Below are 22,672 nucleotides of genomic sequence, written 5' to 3' on the forward strand. Positions count from 1 at the left end.
ATTTTACACACTGTTTTGCTTTCTTACACCTGTCTCTGTATTCTCTAAGAGCACAAGCTACTTATTTGCCAGGAACTTTTGATATGCTTTCCTCTTTTCTTTTTACCCCTCTTTAACTTTCTGAGTTTTGTAAAGAACCTCACCATGATTTGTGAAAGTTTTTTCCGATTCACTTTCTCTGTGAATCGGTTAAAACTTTCTCGCATACTCTTCTTTGCAATATGAAATTCAGTTTTATCCTGCTCAAGACTGAATGGTGGTGATCACTTCCAGTTTCAAATCCTTTGTACACTCTTGTTTCCTGAACCAGTGGGTAAACATCACTGTCAACAATAACATAGCCAGTGACCCTTTTTTTTTTTATTTCTTGCATCTTCTTTTCTCAATGTGACTTTGTGCACATTTTTATGTTGGACCATCATTTTAGTAATAACCAGTCCATGTCCTGAGCCAAAATCCAACAGCTACTTACCATTGGATTGTGTGTGTGTGTGTGTGTGTGTGTGTGTGTGTGTGTGTGTGTGTGTGTGTGTGTGTGTGTACGCACACCTTTATTTGTTTTAGAAAATTTGCTTTAGATAAATCATTTGCTTTCTGCACCCAGTGACTATTATAAACAGTTGGTTACTGCATATTTTCTGCAACTGAAAATTTGAAAGAAGATGTTAGAACAAATGTATTTAGTTAGATAATATGTTTGGTGCTATCTTAAAACTGTTTGGCTTTGCATGCATATAGCTTGTTGTCTATACAGGGTGGAGAATGTGGTTTTCATTATGAAGTGTTATTCCAGTTGTTTCTAATTACACTTTGCTAATGGTTGCTAAATATAGGACAGTAAACGTGTGTGTGTGTATACTGTATTTAGTAATACAACATTTTCTGTAGAAATGTTTTTTTACCCATGTTTGTTTTGGAAAAACAAACATGGGTAAAAAAATCATCTATTCCTGGATAAAAATGAATCCTTCTGTGTATTATATGAAAAGGGCTGTGTTGCATCCATTGATTTCCAAACAAAATGCTAGAATATACAAGATATCTATTATTGATAGTTGAAGAATTGCTGATAAAAAGAAAAAGTTTGTAATGACTGTACGGTTCACGAAAGGATGAATAATTTCAATGATGATCTGAAATTATTTATGTATATATTACTATAAAAAGTGTATACTTATCATCAGTGAATAAAAGAAAATTATTAGAAAACAAAGCGAAATAGAAATAAATACACATAACAAGATAAGCACAAAAAATTGTACAAGATGATTTGCTGTTTTCCATTAACATACATGTATTCCTGCCATGCCTAGATGAATCACCTCATCAACATTATTAGTTTGTTCAATTAATCTCTCCTTATAGTTAACTACTGAGCAGTGCTGGATTAAGGGGGCAGGCTGACTGGGCACCTGCCCAAGGTGCCAAACATGGGGGGGGGCACCAAAACTAGGGCCTTAGAGCCTGCACTCCTTCCAAAAATAATGAAAAGAGTGATTCACAAATTTCAAATTCAAAAATGATAGTTTACTTCCGTAAAATATCAATTCGCTGTTAGAAACTTTACAATTTTTAAAAGCAAGAGAGTCTGCCTGGGTCACAAAATTATCTTGTTCCGGTACTGCTACCTATGCATACAGCTGCTATTTATTATTGGTTAGTTATTTATATTATGCAAACAAATCTCTTTCCCTCTCCTCATATTTTTTTTTTTTTTTTTTGATTTAAATTATGTCCATAATAAATTCAAATATCCATGTCTACTATTTATAGGATCACGTTATTCCCTTCATCCAGCAACTTACAGAATATACATATACAATATTACAAATGTAAGTTATTAATAATTCATTTTCCAATAATGAAAGTATTTCTATTTATATGTGTTCTTTCTCTCCCTTATATTTTCCATTCTCAATTGGATGGCTCAAAGATAATATTCTCCTTAACTGTTGTTTTCTAATATATCCTAAAACAAACATATTCGTTAATGCAGATTTGGTAACAGTTGAAGAACCACCCACCATGATGTGTGGCACATTTGTCAATAGGCAAACACGAAATTGTGGTGGGGTGAAGTTTCTCTCTCTCTCTCTCTCTCCCCCTCCCTCCCCATCAGAAGGCTACAGTGGCGGCAAGAAATTTCCAATCACTCTGATTCTTGGTTTGCTGAATGTCTCTCAGTAGGTCACAGATTCAAAATTCCATTACAGTCATGGGTGGGTTTGAAAAACTCAACAGCAGGTGAGTTTCACTGTCTAGTATGATACCCAGCTCAACTTTTTCAAGTCACACAGACCTCTAAATAGGCAGATTTACATTTCTGATGATGATGCATGTATTGAGTTTTTTTTTTCGTCTGAAGAATGTATGATTATGTTTTAAAATTTTATATTTGGGATTTACAGATGACTCTGAATATGCTGCCATTCCAGTGCATCTCTGGGCTAAACATGTAGCTGATTTACATGCAGATGGTGATATAGGTTTTTCAAGAGAATATGAGGTAACTTTTAATTTCAAGCTTTTGGATCAATAATATTAATTATTGACTTTTAGTTTATGAATATTCTGAAGATGTGTAGAATCTAAAATAGGAAATTTTATAAATGTATGCTTGTTATGTAAGAAAATATTCCCTTAATAATAAAGTCTATATTTGACATTTCTCTGGAGGAGGAATTAACTTATCATTTTATTATAAGTGATTCCAAATTTTTTTTTTTTATTTTTTATTTTCACAAGTTAGCAAAATTTGCAAATTTCTATAGTGTCTGCTTGAAAATTTTTTATTTCCAAGGCAAATTTTTTATTAACATTTATCATTATTATTATTATGAGCAACTCAGTGGAGTCCTTAGACTAATGGAGTTGCTTGAGGAGAAGGACAACAGACTCTGGCAGCCTATTCCACTCATTCACCACTCTCCAAGCAAAAAAAACCTAGCTCTAACACCCTTGCTAACTACACTCTTACAGTTTCCATAGACGGCCCCTAGTTCTCCCACCACCAAACTTGTTCTGAAAAATTTCCTCTGAATTAATCTTGTAAAAACCTCCATCAGTAATTTGAATGTCTTAGTCATATCACCCCTTTTCTGCCTGTCAACCAGTTTCTGTAACCCACAAATCTTCAACCTGTTCTCGTAAGGTTCATTCCATAGGCCTGCTACCATCTTGGTTACTTGCCTCCGGATCCTCTCCACCTCCTCATTACCAAGAAACCCTGGCACCCAGATCTGCACACAGTAGTCAAGAGAATCTTATCAAGGCTGCATAAAGAGGAACAATAACCTGCTTGTCTCTGTTCATCAAAGTATTCTTCAGTAACCAAGTAATCTGATGAGCTGCTTTAACTACTTTTGCTATGTAACCCCTAAACTTTAGCTCCCCATCCACTAACACTCCCAAGTCGTTAGCTTTGTCAGTTTCCTAGAGTGCAGTTCCACCAATGTATACAGCTGGTAATCTTTTCAGCTCAAAATACATAACCTTACACTTTGCCACATTAAACTGACATCCATTCTCCTTTGCCCAGTCTGCCAATCTATCCAAATCATCCTGCAAAATTTTGACATCATCTGTATTAACTATTGCTTTACCCAACTTTGCATCATCAGTAAATAACAGAACAGTTCCTCTCAGATATTTTCCTATATTGTTGATGAACAAATTAAACAGCAGTCCAAGAACAGAACCCTGAAGCACACCACTAGTCACAGTCGTTCCTTAGGACTCTACTCTTGAATGAACTACTCTCTGATATATACTAATATGAAAATTTTTCAGTAGCTATTCTTGCACAATCCAAAGCACTTGATCACAAGGTCAAACCCTGAGATGATTGGAGTGGAGCTCCTGTCCTTAATTTATAAAAAAAGAAATTGAAACCAATATTTGAAAATTATAGAGCAATTATATATTATTACATTCTGTTGTCACCTTCTAGTAGTAGACTTGTTATTTTGTATTGTAGCATTTTGTATTCTAGTATATCAACTAACTTTTACTACTTTATCACTTGTGATATGCTTCTTTTTTTTATTTTGATTATTTAATTTCATCATTCCATATTTTCAATTCTTTTCTTTGTAATACTTTCAGCATTCATAGTTAGGAATATATGGAGACACAACACACGTGTTAAAATCATTACTTTACTTAATATTAGGAAAGTAACATTGGACGTTTCAACCTCTGTATTGAGGTCATCACCAGGAAAATACATATGTATAAGAACCAAGCTATATGCTACTGCACTATACAAAGGTAAAACAAATCTAACTGTTCATTAATCTTTTACCTAGCCTGACCTCTTATGGAAAAACTAAATTAATAATATTAAATTTGAAAAAAATTATAAATAGATTAAAAAAATTAAATTAAAAAAAAAAACATAAAATATTAAAAAAAATAAATTAAAAACAGAACTACATTAAACATTTGAAAATTCCTCTCATATTGAGATTTTCTTCTGGGCTTGTTCTGGTTGCTATAAGGGTTGCAGATGGATCCTCCACATTCTTGGAATGATTAATTCGTCATTTTTGTTCAGGTTTAGATGGTGTTTTAGCATTTCACATGCTTCTTTGAATTTCTCTCGAACCAGGTTTTGGTGCAATGTAGGGACTTAGTGCATTTCCAGTCGGTTCTGTGTGGAGTGATAGGCCTGGTCCGATATGCTTGTTTTACCATAATGGAGGCATTTAATGTGTCGTTTGTGTTCATCTTTTCTGGTTAGGATCATACATACATTCTGTTTTTCCTATGTATGTAGGGTAGGTTATATGTAAATTGGATTTTGTAAACCCCTGGGTGGGCCAGTTATGGAAGAGGATCTTTGGAGGAACTGAGTCAATTTTTTAATTTTGTCAGGAGTTTGAAATTAGTTTTGATGTTGTATTTATGTAGTCTTCTGTCTATTTTTTCTGAAATGCCTCTAACATAGGTTATGGCTATGGCATTCTTGTAGTCTTTTTTTTTGTTGTTGTTTTTAGTGGTATTTTTGTGGAGGATCTTGTGAACTGTTTTTTTTATTGTAGCCATTTTTTTTACAAATGTTTGGTTAATGATTTTGCATTCTTGGTTTAGAGCTAGTTCATTTGAGCAAATTGTTAATGCTCTGTGTTTGAGGGTGCTTATGATCCCTAGTTTTGGTGTCGGATGGTGGTATGAATTTTTGTGTATGTATTGGCCTGTATGTGTGTGTATGTAGGTTTGCGGTAGACAGAGAAGGAGAGACAGCCTGAGGGAAGATGTGTGATGAGCATGTCTAGAAAAGGAAGAGAGCTGTTGTTTTCAATTTCAATGGTGAATTGGATACGTTTGTGTTGTTTGTTCAGGTGGCTAAGGAATGTATTTAATGTTTCAAATGGCAAAAATATCATTGACATATCTGAGCCAGACTTGTTTTGCGACATGAGATAACCAGATATGAGTACATGGGCAAAGAGGGCCATGATGTTGGGCAGAAATATGTTCTGTAGAAGAATAATATCATTGACAGAGACATTAGTGAAAAGGGCAGTTATGTCAAAGCTGACTAATAAATCTTGGTCATTGAGAGATGTTTTTCATTTTGTTTATAAAATGTGTATTTTTTATGTAGGAGGGGGAATGACCTACCAACTCCTTGAGAGTGGCTGCTAATTTCTTAGCTAAGTGCTAATTAGGGCTGTTGATTCCGCAAACCTACACACACACACACACACACACATGAGCCAATACATACACAAAAATTCATACTACCACCCAAACACAAAAACTAGGAGTCATAAGCACCCTCAAAAACAGAGCATTAACAACTTGCTCAAATGAACAAGCTCTGAACCAAGAATTCAAAATCATTAACCATACATTTGAAAAAAATCACTACAATAAAAAAACACAGTTCACAAGATCCTCCACAAAAGTACCACTGAAAACAATAAAGACTACATAAATGCCATAGCCATATCCTATGTTAGAGGCATTTCAGAAAAAATAGACAGAACACTACATAAATACAACATCAAAACTACCTTCAAACCCCTGACAAAATTAAAATATTCTTCCAAAGATCCTCTTCTATACCTGCCCGACTAATTTCTTGCTTATTCCATATGAATTTATTCAATTGACTTCCTACCATACCAGCTTTGTTGATTCTGTTGTCTATTTCCATATTTAATTTACCATCTTCACAATCGTATAAATTACTTTAAGCAACTTAATTGTTTCTATTATATCCTCTCTTTTTTTCCTATCAACAAACTTCTGCAATTCATACATTTTCAATCTATGCTCATAGGGAATATTCCACAGGCCACTCACCATCTCGGTCGCTTGCCTCTGAATCCTCTCCACCGCTTCCTCATCCCCAGGGAGACCAGGCTTGAGCACAGTAATCCAGAGAGGAATTAATGTGTTCTTCAATAGCCAAGTAATCTTATAGGCTAATTTAGCAACCATAGCAATATGTCCTCTAAACTTTAACTCTTTGTCTATCCCCCCCCCCCCTAAATCTCTAGCTTCATCTATTTCCTGGAAGACAGTGCCATCAATGTGATACACAGCTTGTAATCTATTTATCCCAAAATGCATAACTTTACATTTCTCACCATTAAACTGACACACATTAATTTTTGCCCATACTGACAGCCTATTTAAATCTTCCTGCAAGCTCTCCACATCGCCTTGATTAACTATTACTGTACATAATTTCATATTATCAGCAGACAACTGAATATTTCCTTTCAGGTTATTTCCTATATCATTTATGTACAAATTAAACAGCAATGGTCCCAGCACTGAACCTTGTGGCACACCATTGTTTTCACCTGTTTTTGCATCGATTCTGCTCCTTCATATATCACTTTTTTGATATCTGTCCAGCAGCCACCCTTTTATCCACTTAACAAGTGTCACATTCATCCCCCATTTGTTCTAAATTGTGTAACAGTGTTCCATGTGGTATTCCATCAGATGCCTTTGGAAAATCATCATGTAGCCATTTCCTTTATCCACCTCAACTGTTACTCTATTATAAAAAGTTAATAAATTACTAAGGCATAACCGATCCCTCACAAATCCATGTTGACCCTCATACAGTATCATATTTTTATCTACCCATTCTTGAATTCTCTTTTTTACCAATTTTTCTAGTACTTCTACCACCACACCTGAGATACTCATTGCTCTATAATATGCTACTGTAGTCTTAGAACCTTCCTTATGCAAAGGAATAATTTTTTCCTCTTTCCACTCCTTTGGAACTCTATCAGATCTGAGACTCAAATGAAACAGCTTAGTCAAAGGCATTGGCAGTTTCCTTTCACATTCTCGCAAAACCTTAGCTGATAATCCCATCTAATCCCACAGCTATATTTACATTCAGATTCTGCAATATCCTCAGAACCTCCAATTCACCTACCTCTGTTCCCACATTAGTGTCTGTTACATAGGTTAAAACAGTAACCTCATTAGGATGATATATCCTTGCAAAGTGGTCACTCAGTAACTCAACTATTTTATCCGCTTCTGTCTCCTCATGACCATCATCACTCATTAAGGTTAATCTTCTATAATTATTCTTCCTCTTACTTGTCACATAGCAAAAGAACTCTTTAGGATTTTCTTTGGCCTGCTCGGCTAAATTCTTCTCATAATCTGATTTTGCCTGCCTTGCCATGCTGGTCACCTTTCTCTTTTTTTATACCCTCCACAGCATTTTCTTCTTCTGCAGCTCTTGCTTAATGATATTACTCATCCATCTAACTGATAATCCCATCTAATCCCACAGCTGTATTTACATTCAGATTCTGCAATATCCTCAGAACGTCCAATTCACCTACCTCTGTTCTCACATTAATGTCTGTTACATAGGTTAAAACAGTAACCTCATTAGGATGATATATCCTTGCAAAGTGATCACTCAGTAACTCAACTATTTTATCCGCTTCTGTCTCCTCATGACCATCATCACTCATTAAGGTTAATCTTCTATAATTATTCTTCCTCTTACTTGTCACATAGCAAAAGAACTCTTTAGGATTTTCTTTGGCCTGCTCGGCTAAATTCTTCTTATAATCTGATTTTGCCTTCCATGCCATGCTGGTCACCTTTCTCTTTTTTTATACCCTCCACAGCATTTTCTTCTTCTGCAGCTCTTTCTTAATGATATTACTCATCCATCTAACGCCTACCTGATTAATCCTCCTTACCCTATGTGTACAATTTAATACTGCTTCCTCTGGATGACCCTTAACTATATCCTATGCACTACTAACATCCTTACCCTGCAGTGTTTTATGCCATGGTATAGATTTAAGCTTCTTCCTAAGCATGTCATAATCACCCCTTGTAGTTTCACAAATACCCCTTCTTGATAGAATATTCCTCATGTTTTACAATCTCCCAAGTCAAGGCCGCATGGTCACTTTCACGAATTAGAGGCAATTTTGTCACCTTGGTTATGGATAGCTCTTCTGATCCTATGACCAGACATACTCTCCCACCTCCTCCAATCTCCTCCATCACATGCTGCCTTAAGTAATTATCTCTCACCAGGTGTATAAATTCTATTTCCTTTCTGCCATGTGATCTTTCTTCCTCCCAGTCTATATCTCCATAGTTGAAGCCCCCCATAATAATCACTCGACCTGTACTCATTGTACTAATTTGGTAATGCATGTCTTCCAGATCATCTGTGGAACTCCCTGGCCTATAGCAACAACCAGTTGTATATTTTGTTTTATTGGTCTTAATCTCACACCAGATTGCTTCAAATGAACAGCCACTCTCCCACCTGTCTTCTATTCTTTTTGGTTGCAATTCATCTGCTACCATCAGCAGTACTCCTCCTTCTCTCCCCATCCTATCTTCCTTGAAAATACTAAACCCTTCACATTCAATCCCTGTACGTACATCACCTGCTGTTAGCTAAGTCTCACTAATGACTATCACTTTTGGCAAGGTTGCACTAACCAATGCCAAAAACTCCTCCCTCTTGTTCCTGATATTTCTGGCATTAGTATACAGAAACAGCAACATCCTTTTATTCCCACACCTTTACTTTCTGAATTGACTACCCTATTCATTATTTTTGCTTGAGAGACTAGATTCCTCACTTGGTCATTCTCACACTTACTTGCTTCATGGGTACCTTCACACAAACTCACTTGCTTCCATCCTAATTACTTAAGTTTCCCTGAATTTGCACATTAGCATGCTCGGTGAACAAAGCTCTCTCCAGACACCTAACACCGAAACCATTCAGATGCAGTCCATCCGCTGTGTACAAATCCTTCTTTCCATCAAAAAGAGACCACAGATCCACAAATTTTACATGATTCCTTTTACACAATCTACCTATAGACTGAGGAGGCATTGGTCATCAATGCCTCCCTCAGATTGCCTCTATCATAACATGGTAGGAGACTTACAATCTTCATGCTCTTTCTCTTTAGTTTTGCCTCTTCTAACAACTCCTTTACATCCTCCCTGATAGAATACTTCTCACCCCCTCAAATCATTGGTAACAACCAAGACAATCATTTCCTTTGACTTACTTTTTTGCATCTGGATGATGTGGCTAATATCATGGATTTTTGCTCCCAGGAAACACTATTATATTGAAGACAATGAAGATGACCGTCAAATATCAGTTTATGAACTAAACAAAATAAGCTAACATTAAAATTTAAAAATTTCACAAAAGGAAGCAAAAGCTGTGGCATTTAAAGGTCGAGATCATGTTAGATCAAAAATAGTCATAAACAATAAAATAATAGAAAAGGTGACACAATTTAATTATTTAAGTTGCATAATAACATATCTAAAAGACAGAGATATAGATGAAAAAATAAAGAAATTTCATCTTTATGAAATCTGTGAAACAATTAAAAGGACATGGAATAAAAATAATAATAATAATAAAAAAAGACAAAAAACCCAACTTAAATTTTATGAAATAATGGCCACTCCCACAGTATTATATGGTTTGGAAATACAGACTGTTAAAAAGAAAGATCAAAGTAAAATATAGGTAGAGCAATGAGGTTTTTAAGTGCAATTAAAGGATACACAAAATTAGACCATAGAAAAAAAAAAAAAGATATTAGAAGAGAGTTAGATAGTTACAACTTAAATGAAAAGATCAAGGAATATAGAGAGAAATGAAAAGAGAATTTATTTAGAGTGAAAAGATATCTGTTACCAAAAGAAATGGATAAATATAGATAAAAAGGCAAGAGATAGAAAGAAAGAAAGAGAGAGGAAGACCAGCTGCAAGATACAAAGACCAGTGAAACAGGAACATGCCTAATCCTTGTTGAGAAGAAGAGTATAATTTTTCTATCTGCAGATTAACTTTCTTAGTTTGCTTTGAACTTTCGACCTCCTTTATATATATATATATATATTGATCCCATATAAAGGGGGGGGGATCAAGGGAGCTATAAGCACATCAGTGCCATGTGTGAGTTGCAGATGAGGACTGAGATAGAAGTTTTTTTTTTTTAAGAGTTGCAAGGTTGTAGTTGTTTGGGAATACTTTATGAGGAAGGCTTTTATTCTGTCCATCTCTGTCCCTTAGGACAGAGATGGACAGAATAAAAAAAAAAAAGAATAGAAACAGGTTTGGAGTGTTTGTAGTTTCACAGTAAAGGGATGCTTGACAACTGCTGCTCTTGTATTAATATGTGCAACAGAAAGTGGAGGAATGATGGTTGCTTATTCACTGGAGCAGTGACTGTGGAAGTACTTGTAGAATAGACTCAGTGCTGAAACACTACACCTGTGAGATAGAAGCTGAAGAGTGAATTTTTAAGGCATCAATCTATGAGCTAATTGCTTGCCTCTGGATGGCATCAAGGATTTTAAAATAAGTTTTAGGTGCACCACCCCAAACATATGATCAGCATGCTAAACATGCCGGGATTTGGGATTTGTATATAGTTAAAAGTTGGTTGGGAGTAAAATAGGGTTCTCAAACAAAAGCAAATTCCAAGTTTCTTGGATGCTGAATGAGGCACTAATTGTAGAAGATCTTGTAGCCTTGGATGTCAGAGTACTGCATGGTTTGTCAGGTGAATAGGATGAGCAGAAGTTGAAGTGCTATCATCTGCAAAGCTGTGGATGGGATTAGTGGTTAATGTTGTCATTTATGTACAGGAGTAAGAGAATAGATGATAGGACAGAGAAAAATGAGGCACTCTAGCATTGGTGGTTAAGCTCAAAGAAAGGAAGCCATCTACCATGACTCATGAGGAATGACCAGAGAGAAAGCTGGCTACCCAATTACAGAATGTCAAAGGATGATACCAGAGGATGACAATTTGTTTAATAGGCCTCAAAGCCATACACAATCGAAAGTTTTGGAAATATCAAAGGCGATAGCACAAGTTTTTTTGAATGTTGTTTACTTGTCAGTACTTGTTCTTTTTTTTTTTTTTTTTGTTAACTGATGAAACTCTTAGTTTTAAATCATTTTTTTTTTTATAACTTCTAATTTAAAAAAAAAGTGACATCTCTATATCACTTAATTGTCATTTAATTATATAGTTCTTTTACTTATGGTAATTCATTGTATCTAGGCTATCCAACAAGCAACGGATTTAGATCTCTCTTCAGAGCATTCCCAAATGGTAGAAAACAAAAATAAAAACAGATATGTAAATATTGTAGCATGTAAGTATATTATGCTTGATACTGTTTTGTGATATATTTATATATGTATGATTACCATCTATACCAGTGTGAACAGAATAATTCCAATTTTATTGCTTGTACATAATAATTCTTAACAGCATAACTAACCAAGAGGAAAAAATGCGGTATGGCACAAAAAATACAGTACTGAACTTCGACAGAGTTGATTCAGTACTTTTTTTTTTTTTTTTTGGACATGTGCAAAGAAGGGGTAAGGAGAGAATTTAAACAAGCATTTTCAAAGCACAGTGTGCTCTAAAGATGTTGGGTAGAAAACCCAGGGGAAATATTAGTGACTTTAATAAATGTATTTTTTCTTCTTCGTGTTAGGTATACCATTAAGCTTTATAATGGATAATGGACAACGCCTAAGTATGCATTTCTTTTGCTTATAATCTTGCCGTCTTCTTTAGCTTGCTGAACTTCTAAGATTCTTTGCTGTAACTACAGCCAACTTCTTTCATTCCTTTCTGTCTTGAGCTCTCAATTCAGTCCAGGATTTGCATCTCAGCTAAATCTTTTTGAATGTTATCCTCTCCCTGCTTCGGCCTTCCTCTAGATCACTGTCCATCAGGCTTCATCTTGATTGCTTATTTAACGATTCTCTCCTTACCCATTCTTTACACATGTCCAAACCATCTCAATCTGCAAGCTCTGATTTCATCAGATAGAATAGAAATGGAAATCTATGGAATTTGCATAGTTCTTATCTTCTTCTCCATTCAAAATTCATTGAAAATAAAATCCTTTCTGAGGATTTTATTTTCAAAGACCTGGAAAGCTTTTGCATCTTGGTCTGTTATACTTCACTTTTCTGCTTCGTATATAACAATAGTCTGTGTCTTGCCACATCTTTGAATTGTCCTAGTTTCATTATTTAGTTTCATTCATTATTAACAAATTTTGATTAAAAAAAACAAAACATCCAGTATTCAGAGGACAGAACCAAATGTTGAAGTAATTGAACTAATGATGCATCGGAAATGCCTAAGAGAATCTTCCAGATTTCAGCATTCAGCTTAGCAGCAAGCTCCTCTTATAGCATACAGAAAGTTATTTGTGAAACTATATGCATGCTAGAATGAAATGTAATAAGCTTGCCTCCTGCTCAATTAGTAGATGAGGCTTCTGGTCCCTGATTAAGATGATTGTTGGGCATAACTTTTGTCCACTTCACTCACACATCATCCAAAGATAAGGTGTATAGATGACCAAACAAATCACCTACAATACTCGTCACGAACTGCTCACGATCTGGTCTTTCACCAGAAGGACTTTCAAAATTCCTCATTAGTGTTGATATTAATTAGTTTGTATTGTACGATATTGTACGAGAGTTGATATTGTACGAGAAGCAGCTAAAGAATTGTCAGTACCCTTGACCATTTTGTTTAATTATGAGTCTCGGGTCTGGGTTAGTCCCGAGCGGTTGGAAAGAGGGGAAAATAGTTCCACTGCATAAAGGTGGTTCCAAGACTGCTGTTGTAAATTACCGACCGATTAGCATATCAGGAATCATTGTCAAGGTCTTAGAGAAATTAGTCAAGAAAAGAATACAGGATTGGATAGATGAAAATGGGATATTGTATGGGGGACAACATGGTTTTGTGAAGGGTAGATCATGCCTCAGTAACTTGCTCACGTTTTATAACACAGTGACGGCTGAACTGGATAGGGGTAATGGGTTTACAGTGATACTATTGGACCTTGCCAAGGCCTTTGATAGGATACCTCATGGAACCCTAATCAGTAAACTGGAGCAGATGGGTATAGATATAGGGTTGGTGAGATGGATAGGAGGGTGGTTGAAGGAGAGATATCAAAGAGTGGTTTATTCAGGAGTGGAGTCTAAAAGACGTCTTGTGACTAGTGGAGTGCCACAGGGCTCTGTTCTTGGACCACTGCTTTTCAATTTGTTCATCAATGATATTGGAAAGGATCTGAGAGGAAGTGTTCACTTGTTTGCTGATGATGCAAAGTTGGGTAGAGCAATTGTGAGTGCACAGGATGTCAAAATTTTACAGGATGATTTGGATAGTTTGGAGGACTGGGCTAGGAATAATGGATGTCAATTTAATGTGGCAAAGTGTAAGGTTATGCACTTTGGGGTGAAAAGAATAGCAGCAGTATATCGCATTGGTTTAACCATACTCCAGGAGATTGATGAGGCCAGGGATTTGGGAGTGTTGGTGGATAGGGAGTTGAAGTTTAGGGGGCACATTGCAAAAGTAACTAAAACAGCTCACCAAATCACTTGGCTTCTGAAAAATACTTTAACATGCAGAAGAACAAGTTGTTGTTCCTCTGTATCGAGCCTTGATAAGACCCCATCTGGACTTCTGTGCCCAGTTATGGGCACCAGGGTTTCTTCGTGATGGGGAGGAAGTGGAGAGGGTCCAGAGACGAGTGACCAAGATGATAGCAGGTCTGTGGAATGAACCTTATGAGAATAGGTTGAAGATTTGTGGGTTGCAGAAATTGGACGATAGGCGAAGGAGGGGTGATATGATTGAGACATTCAAATTACTGAAGGGTTTTTATAAGATTGATCCAGAAGATATTTTTGAAAATATGACTGGTGGTGGAAGGACTAGGGGCCATGCATGGAAGCTGGGCAGGAGCGTGGTTGACAAGGGTGTTAGAGCTAGGTTCTTTACTTGGAGAGTGGTGAATGAGTGGAATAAGCTTCCAGAGTCTGTTGTGGGTGCTACGACCGTGAATGAGTTCAAGGCAAGGTATGATAGATACTGTGTGAATGTTGAATAGTTGTTCTTGACATGATGTTAGGGCCTCCCTCGATGAGTCTGTCGACTCCTTGGAGTTTCCCGGAACAATAATAATAATAATAATAATAATAATAATAATAATAAACATGTTACATCCTTAGCCCTCAAAAAACATGGCATACTTTTTTTCCCATCAAAACACTACTTATAATCCTCAGTGTGGATTTATAAAGTAGTGTTTATTTCACATATCTGAGTGCACTATCCAATTTGTGAAATTATGAAAAAATTGTGAAATGATTTTGTTAAAGAAAATAAAAGCAGCCAGTTTTAAGATTTGGCAGATATTTGTAGTTGACAAACATTTTATCTTATATTTTTTTATTATTATTATTTTCAAAAATTGTATCTGTTATTTATGAGTTTAACTTTTAAACTACATCATTCATATTCAGTTCTCAGTATAGCAAACTATCAAAAACTCAACCAAAATCCCATAACAACAGTGCTGTTTTAAAAGAAATATACTTTAGCAAACTTTCCACTACAGCAAACTATTTCTCTAGTCCCTGCAAGTTTGATATAGTGAGAACTTCACCGTATTTATGCAGTATTTATTGTACTCTTGCTATAGCCATTGCCATTATAATAGTGAACTCATTCACTCTAACAAAAAAATTGCTGAGGTTCCTTACAGAAACCCCCCCCTCCCAGAGCAACAATATTCCCTTTTAAAGAAATTCATTATATCAAACTTTTCATTTTTCATTTTCTTTTTTAATATGATAAAAGTTTCCGAGTTTCACTCTACCAAGGATGTGTAAAAAAAGTAGTGAGAATTTCTCATATTATTTCATCTGAAATATACCCAGAGTTTTCTTTTCAAAGTAGCATTTAAAAAAATTAAATGGACTGTACTGTACATTTTTATCACCCCAACCACTCCTCTGACATGCATTAGATGGAGGTGCCTCCTCTCAAATAGAGGCACCAGAACACCTATAGAATATGTGGCATTCTGCTACCTCAACTTGACACGTGCAGTATGCCATCATGTTTCTTTATGCAAAAAAAAAATGTTTTTTTCCTTAAAGAAATGTGATGATTAAAGATTTTGCTTAAAGAAACAAAAAAAAAATGATATTTTTTCCATAATTTCATAGTGCAAATGATTTTGGGGCATTTTTTCATAAGTAAAAAAAGAATAACAATGAAAAACATACATGGAAAGATTTATTTCATATCATTTCATTATTCATCATGTCAATTTCCTGATGTGTACCCTCAAGGGGTTTTCAGATTATTATGATGGCACTACATGATTAAATTTACATTATTATTAATTTCCTATCAACAATTTTCCTCCAAATTAGTCTATTGCTTGTCAGTCAGCACTCCAATATCATCACATCTAATACTTCATTCTTTTAATGTACTTTTGACTGGATTTTTCAATTCCACCTAGACCTTGGTCTTCCTGTGATTCTTTTTTTCCTACCATCTCAGCATCCAACACCTGTTTTGCTCTTATCCTTTTCTGTTTAATTAACCACCACCTTAGATTAGACTTGTTCACACCTTCTTGAATGCTAAAAATCTCACATTCCTTCCTAATATCTTCATTTTTAATATGCTTCTAACATTGATACCATCTGTTCAGGCCCCTAATTTTCCATAGAACTCTCGTATCTGTAGTCTCTAATTTTTGATCAAGTTCTTTATTTCTAACTCAGCTCTCAGATCCATAACTTAAAACTAGTTTGAAGATTGTCTCGTATATTACTAGTTTATCATCATCATCAAATTCCTGATAGTACTACATGAAAAATTTACATCATTACTAACTTCCTATCTACAATTTTCCTCCAGATCAGTCTGTTACTTGTCAAGACTCCAATGTTATCAGATCTTATATTTCTGTCGTCTAAGGCACTTTGTACCATATCGATCCACCTATATCTTGGTCTTCCTCTGAGTCGTTTTCCTGCCAACCTGGCAGAGAACACTTGTTTTGCCAATCTTTCCTTGCCCATTTTGTTTAAATGACCATACCACCTGAGATTAGCTCTGCTAACACATTCCTGGATTCTGACAATGTCAAGTTTTTTCCTAATATCCTCGTTTTTAATATGATATTGCCACTGATGCCCTAATTTGTTCATGCCCTAATCTTTCTCAGGACTCTCATATCTGCAGTCTCTAGTCTTTGGTCAAGTGTTTTACTTCTGACCCAGCTCTCAGATCCATAAGTTAAAACTGGTTTGAACACTGTCTTGTGTGTAGCTAATTTAGTATTTCGACTAATTTCTCTTTTATTCCTTTTGAATTTATTCAATTGACTTCCTACCATACCAACTTTGTTGATTCTGTTGTCTATTTCCATATTTAATTTACCATCTTCACTAAAAATCGTGCCTAAGTAGTTGAAATTTTTACTTGTTCCACAGGTTCCCATTCACAACACAGTTGACATTTTCAACAATTCTGCCTATTTTCGTTGTCTTTGTCTTTTTAATGCTGACCTTCATACCATATCTATTACAACAGTTATTCAATTTAGTCAGGGAATCTTGCAAACTTGTAGCAAATTTATTTGGAAGTATAACATCGTCCGCATAAAGCAGAGAGCTGACATTAACATCTCCAATTCTGATATCATGCTTAATACCACTTTCCTTCATAATGTGATCCATATAGATAATGAATAATAGAGGGGATAATGTACATCCTTGTCTCACACAAGATTTAACATTAAACCATCTTCCTGTACTTCCTTCAATTCTAACTGCTGACTTACAACTCGAATAAAGACTAAGTATTGCTTGATATAATGCCCCATTGACACCATATAACTGTAGCATATTGAATAGCTTCTCTCTTGGCACCTTGTCATATGCCTTTTCCAGATCGACAAAACTTAAATACAGATCTTTGTTATATTCCCATGCTTTCTCAACTATTTGTCTTAAAGTAAAGATCTGATCCTGACAGCCTGTATTTGGCCTGAATCCAGCTTGTTCTTCACCAAGCTTTTCTCTATGATTCTTCTCAACCGTTTCTCAAGTATACTTGCATAGATCTTGCCAGGAACGCTCAGTAGGGAAATACCTCTGTAATTCTCACATTCGGTTTTATTTCCCTATATATATTTATATATGGGTACTATTAGAGTTCTATTCCAATCATCGAGAATTCATCCGTCGGCCCAGGCTTTCTGAACTATGCAGTGCAGCCACTGTAAGACTTTTATGCCACCATACTTCAGCATTTCTGGTCGAATATCATCTACTCCTGCCGCCTTTCCACATTTCAAACCTTTGATGGCTTTTTTTACTTCAAGTATGGATATGTATTCCTGACTGACTGCCTGTTGAGTGTTTTTTTTCACTGTGCTATCACTGCTTGTTTCATTTAGCAATTTTTCGAAGTAATTGCTCCATACATCAAGCATATGTTTTTCTCCCATTTTCATGTCACCTTGATCATCTCTAACTCCTTTTACAGCACTCTTTCCTCCATTTCTAGGCTTCTTCAACAACCTCCAGAATATCTTACCACCTTCTTGATATTTATTTTCTATGTTCTTGTCAAATTCCTCTCATGACTTTTGTTTAGCTAGTTTTACACAGTGTTTCACTTTCTTACATTTGCTTCTGTATTCTCTAAGAGCTCAAGCTGACTTATTTGCCAGGAAGATTTGATATACTTTCTTCTTTTCCTTCACTGCCTCTTTAACTTCCTGTGTCCACCATAGAGTTCTAATTTTTCTCTCCTTGCAGACAACTTCACCACATGCCTCTCTAGCCGAATCAATCAGGGTTTTCTTCAAGGCTTGCCACTGAATCTCCACGGTTTGGTTCCTGTTCTCAAACTCTTTAATTTTTTTTCCCAATAATCTTTGTGTATTTTAGTCTACAGTTCACATCTGAGAGCTGCTCAACTTTTATTCGCTTTAAAACTTTCTTACATGTCATTCTTTTCGATATGAAATTCAATTTTATCCTGGTCAAGTCTAAATAGTGATCACTTCCAATTTCAAATCCTCTGTACTGGTGTCCTGCACCAGGGAGAAAACAGTTCACATATGAGAGCTGCTCAACTTTTATTTACTTTAAAATGTCATTCACTTTCTTACATGTCATTCTTTTCAATATGAAATTCAATTTTATCCTGCTCAAGACTAAATAGTGATCACTTCCAATTTTAAATCCTCTGTACTGGTGTCCTGCACCAGGGAGAAAACGTCGCTATCAACAATAACATAGTCAATGAGACTTTTCTTATTCCTTGCTTCTTATCTCCAAGTGAATTTGTGCACATTTTTATGTTGGAACATGGTGTTAGTAATATCCAGTCCATGTCCTGAACAGAAATCCAACAGGTATTTGCCATTATTATTAGCTTTGCTCTTTTCTCCAAATTTTCCCAAAATATTTTTGTATGTCTGACAATCATTTCCTACTCTACTATTTAGATCCCCAACAAGGCCCAACTTTTCATTTTTCATTCTGTCAGTTGCTTTTTCTAAAGCCTCAAAAAATTCCTCCACTTCTACCCTAGTAGAACCTGTGGGACCATAGGCACAAATAAGTCTTATTGTCCAATTCCCCATTCTGATATTAGCCCACATCACTCTACTTGAGACTGCCTGCCATTCAAGAAGATTAACCTCGTATTTATGTTGAATAGTATGGCTACTCTTTCTTTTCCTTGATTGTCATTGCCTGAATATAACATTTTGTATTTATTGCTCAGAAAGATATCACCAGACCAATTTTTGTCTTTTTTGTTTCAGTCACCCCTATTATGTCGATCTGATACTTATCTAATTCCTCAGCTTGCTCCATTTCTTTGCCGTTCAGGCTTCTTATGTTGATAGTACCGATCTTGAACTCTGATGATGTTGAGTTGGAGTGTGCTTTCAGATTTGTTCCAGTAGCTGACTTTTCATTGTTCGCCCTGGTTCCCTGACGAAAGCAACGGGGGCCTTGTGTAACCTGGCGACGCCCCAGCCGGTATGAAATTTTGTCATGTTGTACCATCGTTTTGTATATTGGTTTAAGCCAATAAGAATTGGTTTAAGCCAAATTGCTAGTTTATTAATTTGGTTAATTTCTCTCGTATTCCATACAAATTTATTCATCTGGCTCCTCACCATATCACTTTTGCTTATTCTGTTGTCTATGTCTATTTCCAAATTTAATTTGCCATCTTCACTAAAATTTTTATTGCTGATTTTCAGCAATAAAAATATAAAATCTGACATTAAACTCCCAGATTTTAATGCCTCTTTCTTTCATAATGCTATCCGTATAGATGATGAATACGAGTGGAGATAATGTGCATTCTTGTCTTAGATTTTACATCAAACCATCTTCTATATTTCCTTCAATTCTAATTGCTGAATTACAGTCTAAATATAGAATATATATATTGCTGTGTGCAGTGTCTCATTTATCGCATATAATTGTAGTGTTTGAATAAACTTTTCTCTGGGTACTTATCATACGCCTTTTCCAGGTCTACAAAACTTAAATATACATCCTTGTTATATTCTCATGATTTTTTAACTATTTGTATTAAAGTGAAAATCTGATCTTGACTGCTTCTATTTGGCCTGAAGCTATTTTTCCTTCCACATTTTTTCTTAGTCTCTTCTCAAGTATGCTTGTATAAATCTTACCTTTCCAGGAACACTCAGTAAGGAAATTCCTCTATAATTCTCACATTCAGCTTTATTATTCTTTTTTTATAGATGGGTTCTATGAGAGAGTTCTACTCCAATCATCTAGAATTCGACTTTCTGACCAGGCCCTCTGAATTATACAATGTAACCCACTGTAAAACTTTTATATCTCCATATTTGAGTATTTCTGATCAAATATCATCTACTTCCAGCTACCTTTCCACATTTCAAGTTTTTGACGGTATTTTTACCTCAAGTATTGATATGTAGGATCTCCTTACCTTCAGTTTTCATGTCACTCATCGTCTTTGTTTCCTTTTACAATAGTTTTTTCTTCCATTTGTAAGCTTTTCAATAGCTTCCTGAACAATTTGTTACTTTCCTGAAGTGACAAAATGTTATTACTGAAGTCATTGTAAACCTTCAGTAATATTTATCTTTTATATTCTTACTGAAGTCTTCCCATGACTTTTGTTTAACTACTTTTACACATAGCTTAATTCTCTTGCATTTTTCTCTGTATTTTAGGTCATCTGCCAACTTATTTGCTAGGAACTTTCAGTATGTTAGGAACTTTTTTCTTTTTCCTTGACTACGTCTTTAACTTCTTGTTTCTACCATAGTGTTCTAATTTTCCTATTCTTACAGAAACTTAAATATATGCCTCTCTGAATTAATGTTTTTTTGCAGAGTTTGCCATTGAAACTCCAAGGTTTTTGTTCTTTTGTTCCTGAATAATGTTTATATAGTTGAGTACAGTTTACCTGTAAAGCTGCTCAACTTTAATTATTTTAAAAACTTTTTTATGTACTGTTCTTTCAGTGTGATATTCATTTTTATCCTACTTGAAACTAAATGATGATTGCTTCCAGTTTCAAACTTTCTGTACACTCCTGTGTCTCGAGCCACCATGAAGATATCATTATTAGCAACGATACAGTCAATGGGGTCCCCTTCTACTTCTTGCATCTCCTCTCTACATTAAATGTGTACATCTTTATGTTGGAACCCAGTGCCAGCAGTGACTAGTCCATATCCTGAGCAGAAATTCAGCAGATACCCACCACTATAATTTCTATTTAATGATATTTTTAGTCATTGGTTTTTATTTAATTAAAATTGCTAAATATTAGACAGAACTTCTTAAAAACTCAAAAGCGTTTTCATCAGTAAGATAGGGTTTGGATCCTACAGATATATTAATGAGTTTGGACATAATATAATGAGCTGTTTTTACTAATATGCCCAGAGAAGAAATGATATTGCTACTAGAAAAACTGTTTCTACCAGACACCATCAACCATTTCAGACATTGTCTCTTTCAGACTTCTGACTGATACAGAAGTAAAATATCATCTTAATAATAAAGTAATATTTTAATTCATATTTATATTATTTATTAGCTAACACCTTTTTTTTTTTTTTTTAATTTGAAGATGTTTACTGTGAATGGAAAGAACGTTTAACCATAGGCATCTCAATTTGACCTCTCCTAGCTGATATCTAAATCGAATCTTTTGAAAAGATTGCTATCGAAAAATAAAAAAAAAAACACACTAAGCTAAAATATGACTATGCTATGTCAGTGATATTTTTCATCTGGTAGGGGACTCCAAAAAAAACACTTAATTTTCAGTAACTTCTTGTGTGTATTATGTACTAATATGTAAAATATACTATTTTATAAATATATGTAATATTTTGTGCATCACAATGTGATACACAAAGTACATAATGTTGAAAACATGACAATATAAGACTTTATATTGTCATGTTTTCAACTCAACATATGTTTCTGTTTTGCAGCTCTTATGATATTGACTGATACAGAAGTAAAATATCAGCTTAATAATAAAGTAATATTTTACTTCATATTTATATTATTTATTAGATGATATGTCGGCTACACTTGTCAGTCATTTTATGTAAGCATAAATTTAAAATATAAGCCATTCTCAAAGAGAAAAGAAATACCCTTTTAATTTCATTCTTGGAAGAGTCTACTAAAAAAAGGTTCTGTATATTAATATTTTCTCCCCCACCCCTCTTTTTTTTAGATGATCATACAAGAGTAGTTCTAAAGCCTATTCCAGGCCAGAAGCGGTTGCATGATTATATTAATGCAAATTACATTGATGTAAGTGAACAGTACTATGTTATGCAAACTACATAAATTATCTGTCTTAAATTTCAGATTGCTTTTATAATTTTCTTTTTTGAATGATTAAATAATTGAGGTGTTTTTTCATCATCAAATTCCTGCCATGTACCCATCAAGGAAAGATCCCTGTAGTACTATCATATCCTGGTATACAGGATATGATAGTACTAATGAAAAATTTACATCATTACTAACTTCTTATCTACAATTTTCCTCCAAATCAATCTGTTATCTGTCAAGACTCCAACATTATCAGATCTTATATTTCTATCTTCTAAGGCACTTTTTACCGTATCAATCCACTTATATCTTGGTCTTCCTTTGGGTCTTTTTCCTGCCAACCTGGCAGAGAACACTTGTTTTGCTAATCTTTCCTCGCCCATTCTGTTTAAGTGACCATACCACCTAAGA

The 22,672-nt window shown here is 35.0% G+C and overlaps 1 protein-coding gene across 1 annotated transcript in view; it reads left to right on the forward strand.

Annotated features, from left to right (window-relative positions):
• LOC150110101 (putative receptor-type tyrosine-protein phosphatase mosPTP-1) overlaps positions 1 to 22,672 on the forward strand; it is a 349,618-nt gene that overhangs the window by 206,545 nt on the left and 120,401 nt on the right. The window contains exons 11-13 of the mRNA XM_090413286.1: positions 2,409 to 2,506; positions 11,574 to 11,667; positions 22,158 to 22,237. Of these exons, the coding sequence (XP_090269412.1) occupies positions 2,409 to 2,506; positions 11,574 to 11,667; positions 22,158 to 22,237 (272 nt within the window). The remainder of the gene's footprint in view (positions 1 to 2,408; positions 2,507 to 11,573; positions 11,668 to 22,157; positions 22,238 to 22,672) is intronic.

This window comes from Typopeltis vanoorti, chromosome 1 (assembly GCF_054136105.1).
Source record: "Typopeltis vanoorti isolate ZY-2024b chromosome 1, IOZ_Tvanoo_1.0, whole genome shotgun sequence".
NCBI classification, from domain to species: Eukaryota; Metazoa; Arthropoda; class Arachnida; order Uropygi; family Thelyphonidae; genus Typopeltis; species Typopeltis vanoorti.